Source organism: Oncorhynchus mykiss, chromosome 19 (assembly GCF_057628025.1).
Source record: "Oncorhynchus mykiss isolate SJ-2025 chromosome 19, ASM5762802v1, whole genome shotgun sequence".
NCBI classification, from domain to species: domain Eukaryota; kingdom Metazoa; phylum Chordata; class Actinopteri; order Salmoniformes; family Salmonidae; genus Oncorhynchus; species Oncorhynchus mykiss.
In genome coordinates, this window is record NC_143040.1 from 38,607,248 (window position 1) to 38,622,221 (window position 14,974).

Below are 14,974 nucleotides of genomic sequence, written 5' to 3' on the forward strand. Positions count from 1 at the left end.
CCACCACCACTACCACACTGCCGCAGCCACTACCACACTGCCGCCACCACCACCACTACCACACTGCTGCAGCCACTACCACACTGCCGCCACCAGCACTACCGCCGCCACTACCACACTACTGCCACCGACGCCACCACACTGCCGCCGCCGCCACAATGTCACCGCCGCCACCACCTCCGCCACCACTGCCGCCGCCGCACTGCCGCCGCACTGCCGCTGCCACACTGCCACCACCGTCTCTACACTGCCGCCACCACAACCACACTGCCACCACCGCCGCCACATTGCCACCACCACTACCACACTGCCGCCGCCACACTGCCGCCACCAGTACTACCACACTGCCGCCACCAGCACTACCACCACCACCACACTGTCACTGCCGCCACCACACTGCCGCCACCACACTGCCGCCACCACACTGCCGCCACCACACTGCCGCCACCAGTACTACCACACTGCCGCCACCAGCACTACCACCACCAGCACTACCACACTGCCGCCACCAGCACTACCACCACCACACTGCCACTGCCGCCACCACACTGCCGCCACCAGCACTACCACACTGCCGCCACCAGCACTACCACCACCACACTGCCACTGCCGCCACCACACTGCCGCCACCAGCACTACCACCACCACCACACTGTCACTGCCGCCACCACACTGCCGCCACCAGCACTACCACACTGCCGCCACCAGCACTACCACCACCACACTGCCACTACCGCCACCACACTGCCGCCACCAGCACTACCATACTGCCGCCACCAGCCCTACCACCACCACCACACTGCCACCAGCACTACCACACTGCCGCCACCAGCACTACCACACTGCTGCCACCAGCACTACCACCACCACACTGCCACTGCCGCCACCACACTGCCGCCACCAGTACTACCACACTGCCGCCACCAGCACTACCACCTCCGCCACACTGTCACTGCCGCCACCACACTGCCGCCACCAGCACTACCACCACACTGTCACTGCCGCCACCATACTGCCGCCACCACACTGCCGCCACCAGTACCACCAGCACTACCACTGCCGCCACCACACTGCCGCCACCAGCACTACCACCACCACCACCACACTGTCACTGCCGCCACCAGCACTACCACCACCACCACACTGTCACTGCCGCCACCACACTGCCGCCACCAGTACTACCACACTGCCGCCACCAGCACTACCACCACCACCGCACTGCCACTGCCGCCACCACACTGCCGCCGCCACACTGCCGCCGCCACACTGCCGCCGCCACACTGCCGCCGCCACACTGCCGCCGCCACACTGCCGCCGCCACACTGCCACCACCACACTGCCACCGCCACACCCTACAGCCAGTCTCTCTTTCTGTCTCGCTCTTTCTTGTCTTTTTCTCTCCACGTCTGCACTCTATATTTAGCTCATCCTGTCATCCTTCTCATCTTCAAATCTTCCTCCATGCCTCTTTCTCTCACTTCTCTTCTCTCTCTCGGTCCCGTGAGTGAAGAGTGTTGATGGAGATGTCGCAACAATGTGGACATGTCCACGCTTAGTCTGAACCTGAATATGATGGATGTGTGTTACTGTGTGTTTGTTGTACTGTTGTAGTACTTACCTAGGCCTGAACTAATGGTTTCTTTCTCCTCTCTTTCTAATCTCCCTACATCTCTCTGCCCTCTCTCTCTTTCCCTCTCACTATCTCTCTCCCTCCCACTCTCTATCAACAGTGAGTGACAGCTGCTTCAGGAATCTGGCTGAGGACCGCAGTGGAGTAAACCTCAAAGATCTGGTCCACGACCCGTCACTGTGAGTACACACACACACACACACACACACACACACACACACACACACACACACACACACACACACACACACACACACACACACACACACACACACACACCCTTTTAGACGAGCACACACATACCAGTCATCCAGGTCCTGTTCGAGTAGTGTGTGTGTGCGTGAACCTGCTGGCCTCTCTCCTCCACCACTGCACCATCCTGCTCTGCAGACTTCTCAGCTCTCCTCTTAGCTTAGATTGTTTCTCACGTAGCACCCTCCTGACAAGCCACTTTCACCAAGGACAGAGCCTCCTCTCCCTCTTTCTCTCCCCGTCTCTCCCTCGAGTTCTCTCTTCATCCATCCATCCATCTCTCTCCCTCCCTCCATCCTTCCATCCATCTCTGCCTCCCTCCCTCCTTCCCTCTATGCTCTGAGTCAGGGGTCAGGCACCAGCGTGTAGCGTGCCATTTAAATAATTGATTAATCTCAGTCCAATTATGTTGGTGCCACACTTGATATTTCACAGCGGCAGAAGCGTGTTGCGGAGCGTTGAGACACCAGTGTGTGTGTGTGGTGTGTTGCAGAGTGTTGAGGCACCAGCAGATGTTTGTGATAGATGACTCCATGACACCTCTCTCTCATGCCGAGACTGTAATGTAGCGCTGCTAGCTAGCCGCCAACCTTGGGCCAGCTAACCGCTGTTTAATGCCTAGACTGAAATGTAGCGCTGCTAGCTAGCCACCAACCTTGGGCCAGCTAACCGCTGTTTCATGTCTAGACTGAAATGTTGCGCTGCTAGCTAACCTCTAACCGTGAGACTGTTAAATGCTGGTTAATGCCAACACCAGCTGGGCTTGGGCTGTACGCTAGGCTCTGGCCACTATTAACGCCTGACTACTACATTTTACATTTTAGTAATTTCGCAAACGTTCTTATCCAGCACGACTTACAGGAGCAATTAGGGTTGAGTGCCTTGGTCAAGGGCACATCGGCAGATGTTACCAAGTTGGTTCGGGGATTCTAACCAGAAAGCTTTCAGTTACTGGCCCAACACTCCTAAATGCTGGGCTATGTGCAAACACACACGGACAGACACAAGCTCACCGTACACATACATTCTGAGGCTGTCAAAGATAATTGTCCATTTACCTCAAAGCTCAGAACGGGCAGAGAACGGAAACAAAGGTCAGTGAAGAGCCATGTCCAGAAGCGTTCTGCCCTCTGAACCACAGCCAGGGTTCTCACACACACACACAGCGTGGCCCCCGGCAGGGGTGACGGTGAGTGACTGTGTGTGACGGCTTGGTGATCAAGGGACAGGATGCTCTGAGTGGCTAATGACTGTTGGCAGGGATGGACAGCCTGACAGAGGGGGAGAGAGAAAGAGCGGATGTATGGGGAGGGTGTGGGAGTTTTTACACTATATATACAAAAGTACACTACCTTTCAAAAGTTTGGGGTTACTTAGAAATGTCCTTGTTTTTGAAAGAAAACAAATGTTTTGTCCATTAAAATAACATCAAATTGAGCATAATTACAGTGTAGACATTGTTTGTGTTGTAAATTACTATTATAGCTGGAAACGGCTTTTTCCTAAAAAAAAAAAAAAATGTATGTAATATGTTCGCCTATGTAGAGATGCAACCATCACTCCTGTGTTCCAACATTGTGTTAGCTAATTCAAGTTTATCATTTCAAAAGGCTAATTGATCATTAGAAAATCCCTTTGCAGTTATGTTAGCACAGCTGAAAACTGTTGTCCTGATTGAAGAAGCAGTAAAACTATTCTTGTTCTGAGAAATGAAGGTTATTCCATGTGAGAAATTGCCAAGAAACTGAAGATCTCATACAACGCTGTGTACTACTCCCTTCACAACAGTGCAAACTGGCTCTAACTAGAATATAAGAGGAGTGTGAGGCCCCGGTGCACAACTGAGCAAGAGGACAAGTACATTAGTGTCTGTGTTATTTTGCCCATCTTATTCTTTTCTTTTTAATGGCCAGTCTGAGATGTTTTTTTCTTTGCAACTCTGCCTAGAAGGCCAGCATCCCGGAGTCGCCTCTTCACTGTTGACGTTGAGACTGGTGTTTTGCGGGTACTATTTAATGAAGCTGCCAGTAGGCCACACAAGCTCACAGAACTGGACCGCTGAAGTATGTAGCGTGTTAAAATCGTCTGTCTTCGTTTGCAACACTCACTACCGATTTCCAAACTGCCTCTGGAAGAAACGTCAGCACAAGAACTGTTAGTCAGGAGCTTCATGAAATGGGTTTCCATGGCCGAGCAGCTACACAAGCCTAAGATCACCATGCGCAATGCCAAGCGTTGACTGTAGTGGTGAAAAGCTTACCGCCATTCTGGAGTAATGAATCACACTTCACCATTTGGCAGTCCGACAGACAAATCTGGATTCAGAGGATGCCAGGAGAATGCTACTTGCCCGAATGCATAGTGCCAACTGTAAAGTTTGGTGGAGGAGGAATAATGGTCTTGGGCTGTTTTTCATGGTTTGGGCTAGGCCCCTTAGTTCCAGTGAAGGGAAATCTTAATGCTACAGCAAACAATTACATTCTAGATTATTCTGTGCTTCCAACTTTGTGGCAACAGTTTGGGGAAGGCCCTTTCTTGTTTCAGCATGGCAATGCCCCCGTGTACGAAGCGAGGTCCATACAGAAATGGTTTGTCGAGATCGGGGTGGAAGAACTTGACTGGCCTGCACAGAGACCTGACCTCAACCCCGTTAAACTTCTTTGGGATGAATTGGAATGCCGACTGCGAGCCAGGCCTAATCGCCCGACTTCTTGTGGCTGTATGGAAGAAAGTCCCTACAGTAATGTTCCAACATCTTCCCAGAAGAGTGGAGGCTGTTATAGCAGCAAAGGAGGGACCACCTCCATATTAATGCCCATGATTTTGGAATGAGATGTTCGAAGAGCAGGTGTCCACATACTTTTGATCATGTAGTGTAGCTGGGGATGTTCCTGATACAACACTCCCTTCAACATGTTTCACTTGCTCCCTGTTTCCTGCCAAACTCCTCCCCTCCTTTCCTCAATCCCTCTCTCCCTCCACCTCCATCCCTCTCTCCCGCTAACCTCATCAGTCCCTCCAGTAAAGGTCTGAGACGTTTGAAGGTGTCGCTGGTCATTTAAGTGATGCTGGCTGTGGCCCCTGACCTTCTGCTTCTCCCTTCATCCCGCTCTCCAGCCTTCCTATATCATTCACATCATTAAAGGTCTGAGACGTTTGAAGGTGTCCGAATCAATGTGACGCTAGTCGTTTAGTGACGTCATTTTGTATAATGGCCCCTAGGAGCAGTGCTGTCACCTCAGGTGGCTGCTGCAATTATACAGACAGACAGACGGGGAAAGAGGAAGGCAGACAGACAGACAGACGTGTCAATGTTACTAATGATAGCCGATAAGAATAGAGAGGCGATAAATCACACTGACACCGATGACACTTGCCTCTCCTTCACACCAATGACATGGAGCTAGATACCTGGCTCTGCTCCGGACACTGATGGGTTAGGACCCATCACGAAGGAGGGAGGGAGAGCGAGATGGATGGAGAGGGACAAGTAGAGCGCAATGGGGGGAGAGAGAGGTTAGTTGATGTATGTGTACGTCTGCACATTTGTGAGATTTGTTCAAGTGTAGCTTTTAGCTGGCCTGACCGAGTAGTTAGGGAGACGAGGTGGAGGGAGAATGAGGAAAGAGGGAGGCAGAGAGATCTATTCCACTTGCTTTGGCAATGTAAACATATGTTTTCCATGCCAATAAAGCTCTTTTTAATTGAATTAAATTGATACAGGGACAAAGGGGGAGAGAGAGAGAGAGAAAGGGAGTAGCAGATTGAGCTTATTAATGGAGCTGTCCTAGAACAGAGCAGATCTGCACAGCTGGGACGCAGCAGCTGTAGACAAGGGCAGGGGGTAGAATATACACACACACACACACACACAGAAATCGCTCAACCTTGTGCAAAAACACAACAAACACACCAATCTCTCTATCCTCCCTCCCTCTTTCTCCCCCTCTTCCCCCTTCTGTCATTACTGCTCTCCAGTTATTCCTAATTGCCTTCTCCTTCTCTATCTCGTTAGTTTCTTGTCCTTTCATTCTTCAAGCCTAGAATAATCAGGAGTTTCGGGCAGCATTCACCCAGCCCCTAAAATCAATCAGATCAGGTGGGCATCTCGACTAGAAGCCCTGCTGTTAAAGACAAACAGATGAGATGACAGAACCTTCCCTTTTAAAACCACATTGCTACTGCTAAAAGTGTCATTCCAAGTGTGGATGGGGGTGTGTGTGTGTGTGTGTGCGTGCGCATGTGCGAGTACCTCACCCCAAACACACAATCCACACACACAACACAAGTGGTTTCCTGGATGAATGAAAACCTGCTTGTTTAACATGTTCTCATATTTGTATGTCTCAATTTAGTTTGTTTGAATCTGTTGTGACTCACTTTTTCTTTTTTTTTTCTTCTTTTTTTGATTTTCATGGTTTTAAAAGAACATATTTTTTGTTGGAGATTACTAGTGAGGAGAACACGACTGTGTAGTTCTTTCCCAGGTGTGGTAAATAAATGCGCCACTGGTAGGCGCCAGTGGACACGATTTGACTTGAACTAATGGTCTCATGGCATTCTCTCCCCTCAGCTCAGAGAAACACAATCACTCTTTTAAAAAGAGCGAACACTGACTTATCTTTAAGCCTCTGTTTCTGGAGACTCAGTTGTATTTTACCTGCACACACAGATCACTCGCAAGCTCAGAACTTAAGAGTACGGATTTGTTCAGGGTAACTCTTTTTCATCTTGCTCTCGCCCACTTACTTTTGCTACATATATCTTCACTCCCTGTTTTGTGTTTGCCTTTTTCTCTACCCCCTTCCCCTCGCTTTCTGTCTCTAGTGAGTTCGTGAAGTCTGAATATGAACTAACTATGTTGTTGTTTTGTGCTTTTCATCCACAGGCTCGGAGGCATCATATCTTCCTACAAAATAGTCCCAGATGAGATCGACGAGATTAAGGTGAAGATCTCCTCCCTCCTTTATTTATCTCTCTCTTACAACCCTCCCTCTCTCTCTCTCTCCCCACTTTAACTGCATGCTTCATGCTGCCCACTAGAGCCCACCTCAGGCTGTAGTTCAAAGGTGACACCATTTTGTATTCTCACATGTATTCTCTCTCACTACATGAAACAACTGTTGTGGTTTGAAACACCTATCTTGGAAACAGTTGTTCCACACAATGGGTGCATCTCAATTGTCTTTCAATGATGCCTCGCATCCTCTCTCTCCTTGCCTCCTTTTCAAAAGACAGAGGTCTGATCTTCTCCAATGCGTTTTGAGAAAGAGGACATGAGGAATCAAGGAAAGACCATTGAGATTCACCCGCCTCTGTTGTCTGTATGATTGACACTGCTTCCAGCCAATAGGGTGGTAATTTCTGTGATTTACGCTGCTCCCAGCCAATAGCCTGTCTCTCTTCTCTGTTTTCTCAGGAGACATTGGTGGACTGGTGTGATGAGAAAGAGCTGAACCTGATCCTGACCACAGGGGGTACAGGCTTCGCCCCTCGTGATGTCACTCCCGAGGTACATGGGGACCCCAAAGTTTGTGTTTGTGTCCATGTGAGTGTGGATGAGTGTCGACCCTAGATGTAGTGTAAGCCGATGTAGCTGTGATTGCACGTGTGTGTGTTGGTTGGCACCTGCATGCATGGTCAGTGTGCATGTTTATGTGTGCATTGTGTTTGTCAAACCGTAGATTGTCTTATGCTTTGTCAGGTTTGTCACATTACAGATAAATGAAACATTTTGTTTCATTCTGTTATACATCTTGCATATTTTGGAAATGTGTGTATGAGTGTCATATTTTATGGTTGTTGTGTGTGTGAGAGGGAAAGTGCGGGATTGCTGCTGGCTGTAAACGTTGTTTCTCTCTCTTTCTCTCCCCTCCTCTCTCCTCTCTTCCTTTGATCCGTCCTCCTCTCTTTCTCTACTAATGTGCATGTTTGAAGTAGCATTCAACTTGAGGACACACAACGTCACTATTCTTAAATCAATTCCACTCTCCCCCCCCCCCCGCTGGGATAGAACTAACAGGGGCTGCCAGAGGGCATTTCTCCCTAGGGGATTGAGGGGTTAACAGGGGGTTACACACACACACACACACACACACACACACACACACACACACACACACACACACACACACACACACAGGTGAAGGGGGTTTGAGCTAAAGAAAGAAACATCAGAGATGAAAGGAATCACTGTTCTAAAGATGTCAACATGTTGTCTGCCTGTTTGTCTGTGGCTCCTGCTCATTGGAGTAGCTACCCTAATCACAAGGGTGTTAGCAGTGGATGTGGCAGTTGTATACTTAAGCAATAAAGTACGAGGGAGTGTGATATATGGCTAATATACCACGGCTAAGTGCTGTTCTTATGCACAACTCAAAACGGAATGCCTGGATACAACCCTTAGCCGTGGTATATTGGCCACAAACCCCTGAGGTGCCTTATTGGTGTTATAAACTGGCTACCAACGTAATTAGAGCAGTAAAAAGACATGTTTTGTCATACCCGTGGTATGCGGTCTGATATACCACGGCTGTCAGCCAATCAGCATTCAGGGCTCAAACCACCCAGTTTATAATACAGTAGATTAAGCAGTAGCTGTTGCTTGTTGCTAACCCTGCTATACTGTAGGGGCACGTTATGTGGAGTGTAGGCAGGTGATGACAACTGTACTTATGCACTGTCTGTGCCGTATAGTAAAGTAATTATGTGACCCCCCCTCCCACTCTCTCCGTCCCTTGCTCCCTCCCCATGCCGCAGGCCACCAGAGAGGTGATAGAGCGCGAGGCCCCAGGGATGGCGCTGGCTATGCTGATGGGCTCGCTTCAGGTCACACCTCTGGGCATGCTCTCCAGGCCTGTCTGTGGAATCCGAGGGAAAACCCTCATCATCAACCTACCTGGCAGCAAGAAGGGCTCACAGGTGAGATCTGATGTGTGCGCGTTCAAGTTTTTATTTGTCACATGAACAAGTACAGCGAAATGCTTAACTTGCCCAACCCAACAGTTCGGTATTCAGTATCAAAAAAGTATAAGAAATAAGAGGAGAAGCTATGTACAGTACCAAATGTGCAGGGATACTGGAGTAGCGAGGTAGATATGTGCAGAGACAAGGAGAAAGTAACAGGATAAATAATCATCCTAGTTTTGTCAACAGCATAAGTGGTGGGTGGAGTGTGTGCGTAGTGCGTGTAGTGATTGTGTGTCAGTGTGGGCGTGATAGGTGGATATACTTGTAAAAGGGGCTGAAAAGTGACTGGTAGCAGGAGTATACAAATACTATACTAATGGTAATATATATGTAAACAGGAGTCATACAGGCACGTGGAGGCCACACACACTACTGAGCCTCATTTTGACTTGTTTTAAGGACATTACATCAAAGTTGGATCAGCCTGTAGTGTGGTTTTCCACTTAAATTTTGAGTGTGACTCCAAATCCAGACCTCCATGGGTTGATAAATTTCATTTCCATTGATCATTTTTGTGTGATGTTGTTGTCAGCACATTCAACTATGTAAAAATAAAACTATTTTAAGAATATTTCATTCATTCAGATCTAGGATGTGTTATTTTAGTGTTCCCTTTATTTTTTTGAGCAGTGTGTAAACAGGAGTATACAAATACTATACTAATGGTAATATATATGTAAACAGGAGTATACTAATGGTAATATATGTGTAAACAGGAGTATACAAATACTATACTAATGGTAATATATATGTAAACAGGAGTATACTAATGGTAATATATGTGTAAACAGGAGTATACTAATGGTAATATATATGTAAACAGGAGTATACTAATGGTAATATATGTGTAAACAGGAGTATACTAATGGTAATATATATGTAAACAGGAGTATACTAATGGTAATATATGTGTAAACAGGAGTATACAAATACTATACTAATGGTAATATACACTGCTCAAAAAAAGTCACACTCAAAATTAAAGTGGAAAACCACACTACAAGCTGATCCAACTTTGATGCAATGTCCTTAAAACAAGTCAAAATGAGGCTCAGTAGTGTGTGTGGCCTCCACGTGCCTGTATGACCTCCCTACAACGCCTGGGCATGCTCCTGATGAGGTGGCGGATGGTCTCCTGAGGGATCTCCTCCCAGACCTGGACTAAAGCATCCGACAACTCCTGGACAGTCTGTGGTGCAACGTGGCGTTGGTGGATGGAGCGAGACATGATGTCCCAGATGTGCTCAATTGGATTCAGGTCTGGGGAACGGGCGGGCCAGTCCATAGCATCAATGCCATCCTCTTGCAGGAACTGCTGACACACTCCAGCCACATGAGGTCTAGCATTGTCTTGCATTAGGAGGAACCCAGGGCCAACCGCACCAGCATATGGTCTCACAAGGGGTCTGAGGATCTCATCTCGGTACCTAATGGCAGTCAGGCTACCTCTGGCGAGCACATGGAGGGCTGTGCGGCCCCCCCAAAGAAATGCCACTCCACACCATGACTGACCCACCGCCAAACCGGTCATGCTGGAGGATGTTGCAGGCAGCAGAACGTTCTCCACGGCGTCTCCAGACTGTCACGTCTGTCACGTGCTCAGAGTGAACCTGCTTTCATTTGTGAAGATCACAGGGCGCCAGTGGCGAATATGCCAATCTTGGTGTTCTCTGGCAAATGTAAGCACAACCCCCACCTGTGGACGTCGGGCCCTCATACCACCCTCATGGAGCCTGTTTCTGACCGTTTGAGCAGACACATGCACATTTGTGGCCTGCTGGAGGTCATTTTGTAGGGCTCTGGCAGTGCTCCTCCTTGCACAAAGGCGGAGGTAGCGGTCCTGCTGCTGGGTTGTTGCCCTCCTACGGCCTCCTCCACGTCTCCTGATATACTGGCCTGTCTCCTGGTAGCGCCTCCATGCTCTGGACACTACGCTGACAGAGACAGCAAACCTTCTTGCCACAGCTCGCATTGATGTGCCATCCTGGATGAGCTGCACTACCTGAGCCACTTGTGTGAGTTGTAGACTCCGTCTCATGCTACCACTAGAGTGAAAGCACCGCCAGCATTCAAAAGGTACCAAAACATCAGCCAGGAAGCATAGGAACTGAGAAGTGGGCTGTGGTCCCCACCTGCTGCACCACTCCTTTATTGGGGGTGTCTTGCTAATTGCCTATAATTTCCACCTGTTGTCTATTCCATTTGCACAACAGCATGTGATATTTATTGTCAATCAGTGTTGCTTCCTAAGTGGACAGTTTGATTTCACAGAAGTGTGATTGACTTGGAGTTACATTGTGTTGTTTAAGTGTTCCCTTTATTTTTTTGAGCAGCGTATATGTAAACAAGAGTATGCACACGAGTGTGTGTATGTCTGTGTCCCTCTGAGTGTGTGTGTGTGTGTGCACGTGCAATACACCTGCTGTCTATTACTCTCCCTGACCTCTAACCTCTGACCCCAAACTCTCTCCTCCTACAGGAGTGTTTCCAGTTCATCCTGCCTGCTCTGCCCCATGCCATTGACCTGCTGCGTGACGCGGTTGTGAAGGTGAAGGAGGTTCACGATGCCCTGGAAGACCTGCCCTCACCCCCGCCGCCCCTCTCCCCGCCCCTCACCCTCAACAGCGTCGCCTGCACCCAGACAGAGGAGAAGGTGGCACTCTTTAGCACTCCTGTGTTTTTTAAATGTATTTCACGGTGTAATAAGGGGTAGGGAGAAGGAGGGAGGGATAGAGAGAGATTGGCGTGTTTGTTGTGTTGTATTTTTTACAAGGTTTAGAGGTGTGTTTGTGTGTGTGTGGTATGAAAGGTGGTGATATAACCATCCCACACTTGAGCATACAGGTGCTTGGCTACCGTATGTTAAAAGGTCCACGAAAGGGGGACACCTGAAATATTGCTGCGCTCGAGTGCTTTATTCCTGCCCAATAATCACGTTTTCACTTCACAGAAGACTTCGTAGCAGTACTTCTTTTAATCGTTATAAAGCTGCTGTTACAACGTTTACCATGCTACTGTAATTGTCTTTTATCAATTGTTTTGAAGTTTATTTTTATGAAGTACTGCACCTTAAATTGTGGTTTTTCTGCATGAGCTGTTCTTTACTAATGAAGTGAATTCTTACTCTAAGGGTGTGCAGTGTGAGGATGATGAAGATGAGAAGATGAAGGACATCGGGGCGGCGTCCACCGAGGACCACCACCACACCCACTCCCACCACCGCCACTCCCATTCCCACGGACACAACTCGCACATCACCGCCGCCGCCATCGCTGCCAAGGTAAACACATTGTGAACACGGTGTGATAATGTGCTCTGCTGGTGGCTATGAATGTTACATGAAGCACTCTGGGGTAGCGGTAGGAGAAGCCCTGTATCTTAGTTCGTTATATTATGATTAGTGCCATGGTCAGTTTCTCGTATCCTAAAGGCCATCAGAATGAATCGTGAGGATTTGAAACGGAGGAGATTAAGCACATAAAGAGGGATCGACGGAGGAGAGGCGGGAGGGAGGGAGGGAGTGAAGGGGAACGGGGGGGGTGAGTTGGAGGTGAAGAGGAGAAGAGGGAGGGCTGAGGGAAGGATTAGGGAGGAGGAGAGGGATTTGAAGCTCATTAAATGCATGTATTGTCTGTTACATTATTACCCCCCCCCCCCCCCGTCCCTGTTCACACCATTACTGCGTTGATCCATTGTGATGTTGTGATACGTCACTCATAAATCCACCTCTAAATGTTTGTGTGTTTTGCACGCATGTGTGTATTTGCCTGATTTGTGTGTTCATGTTGTTGTCCCATCCTGTGTTGACCCCGTGAACCATATCCATCATCAGAAGGGGAAGCCCCAGCAGCACCATAACCATGCTGTTGTCATGGCAAAAGGTAGCTACTATCAACCTGGCCTGCTATCTGACCTCCCCCCAGCCCCACGTAATTTCACCTGCTTCTGCTCTGGAGACCAGCCGGGAACGGTAAGACCCCTCAGAACCACCCACCCACCCTCATGTCACACGTCACCCCTACATCACATACCGGTGTACTCTGCACGTCACCTCTTCCATTATTCCTCCCTGCAAAACGCCATAGATGAATCTCAAAAGTGCTCGATCCCGTCCTTTCTCCACCTCCTTCACAGACCCGAGGAAGGGAATCTTGGGAGTGGAGAACGCGAGGAGTCGAGGAGGGACTTTTGAGGTTCACCCCGTCTTGTGTAGGTCATGACGTGTGGTGTATCGCTAGGTGGAGCCAAGGCAATGTTATTAGCGCACGCTGGGTTAGCCTGTGTTGCTAATTAGCCGAGTGGGGTTCAGTGCTGGGCTGCCAGTAAAGCTTATTGTCTTAATTAGTGCATCGCTAAGCCCATATCGCTCCAATGGAAACCCCCTGTAAATCCCACTGGCCCTCCCAGGGCCCGTTAGCATTGCTCGAATGAGCCGCACGGATCAGTCGCAGATCCACACATCCACAGCAGCAGCCCTGGGGGGAAACTGTGGGCCTGCCAGGCCTGTTTGTCTCCTCGCAGTTTCACAGTGTGTCTGGATCTACACACGCACACACAGGGTTTAACATGCTTCTGGGGCATTTGTCTACTGATGCTTATAATGTAAATCATGTTGTTACACTTATTAGAAACATCTGACTTGCCAATTGGGAAAATTATGATCTGGAGTCACCAAAAAACGTAGACTGACTGACCAATCGGTGTGTGCTTTCGAGATGTCTTGTCTCTCTGTGTATAGTAGAGATCCCAGTGCTGTTTGTGCACACAGCTTTCCTCTTTGCCTGTGTGTAGGAGTCGCAATAACTGGCTGTAACTTCTCTCCATAGATCCCAGACAGCATCATCTCCAGGGGTGTACAGGTTCTTCCCAGAGACACAGCCTCTCTGAGCACCACACCCTCTGAGTCGCCACGCGCCCAGGCCACCTCGCGCCTCTCCACTGCCTCCTGCCCCACACCCAAAGTAAGACACATCCTGTGCCCTATACTTACACCTACCCCACTGCCCATCCATCTGTCCCCCTTGTACCCGATACTCACCCAGCCTCACCCAGTCCTCTCATCTCCTAACCCTTCCTCCCTCCCTCTACCTCGCTGCCTCCCCCTTGCTCTGTCCCACCAATGCTGGGAGGTGAAGGCATATTGCTCCTCAACTCCCTCTCTCTCCTCCATGGTTTTAGGGGAGGTCCTCTATTGGATCCCTATGGTTCCGTAACTCTGAGATCATGTTCAGAATGTTGTCTGTTGATTGGTTGGAATTATAGGCTCCTCCCCTTGACCTCAATTCCATCCTATCTCCATGCTTCGCTTTAAAATTCTAACATTTCATTTCTTGAACGCAGAAACGTCCTGCGATTGGTCAGATCAATGACCTCTGGCGGAGTGTCCCACTTAATGATTTGATTGACAGGTGTCATGTCTATCTGTGTCCAACTGCACTGTGACTCTGTGGAAACAAAGAAACCAACCAAAGACTTGACATGCATGTTGCTGCTGCTGTTTTCATGTCCTAACGCTAACCCCCCCCACCCCCCAGTTGAGGTACCTTGCCGAGGTAATACGTGATCGAAACTCTTCCTTTATGCTTCCAGTGATGATTAATGACTTTATATTGGGCTGCGGATTGGTTCAGGTGTTTCTGGTTCTTGTGTAAGTGATCTAAACTAAGCAGACGTGATCTTACTCATTACTCACCATGTTTGTAGTGATAATGAATGGGCTTAATGTGTATAGTGCTCCGACTCTGGGGGAGTTGATACTTCAGGAGTTTTGGGGTTTGTCTGAGTTGCTGTGAAAAGAAAAGATACCTGTGTTCTGTCCCTCACAGTGTTGCTGAGCTTAGAGAGAGGACGAGTGGTAGGGGTTCCGGGGGGGTGTAACTTGACTAGATCAGACTGGTTGGCAGACTTTGTCTTTCAGCACTAAGCCTGTTCTCATCATGTTTTTTAACTGGTATGCCTGTTCTGTGGATGATTGTGGCTTGCCAGCCTCTGTGATCATACTTTCATCCCATTATAGTGCTTTGATCATAAGGCAATGGGACAGAGAGTCTGGCTTGAGCTTTTGCTGCGTTTGTCATCCACCTGGTGGGGTGGGGGGGGGGGGCTCTATCAAACAAGGGGAGC

The 14,974-nt window shown here is 49.0% G+C and overlaps 1 protein-coding gene across 50 annotated transcripts in view; it reads left to right on the forward strand.

Annotated features, from left to right (window-relative positions):
• Nucleotides 1–14,974, forward strand: part of LOC110497637 (gephyrin) — a 117,964-nt gene that overhangs the window by 60,747 nt on the left and 42,243 nt on the right. For 17 of the 50 annotated variants that reach the window (XM_090210951.1, XM_036954628.2, XM_090210985.1 and 14 more), the window contains 8 exons: nt 1,731–1,809; nt 6,771–6,828; nt 7,302–7,394; nt 8,642–8,803; nt 11,331–11,504; nt 11,982–12,131; nt 12,684–12,821; nt 13,678–13,812. In XM_090210951.1, coding sequence (XP_090067077.1) covers nt 1,731–1,809; nt 6,771–6,828; nt 7,302–7,394; nt 8,642–8,803; nt 11,331–11,504; nt 11,982–12,131; nt 12,684–12,821; nt 13,678–13,812 — 989 coding nt within the window. Of the gene's footprint in view, nt 1–1,730; nt 1,810–6,770; nt 6,829–7,301; nt 7,431–8,641; nt 8,804–11,330; nt 11,505–11,981; nt 12,132–12,683; nt 12,822–13,677; nt 13,813–14,974 lie in introns of all 50 variants that reach the window. The other 33 variants (XM_090210949.1, XM_036954619.2, XM_036954617.2 and 30 more) reach the window with 3 other exon arrangements.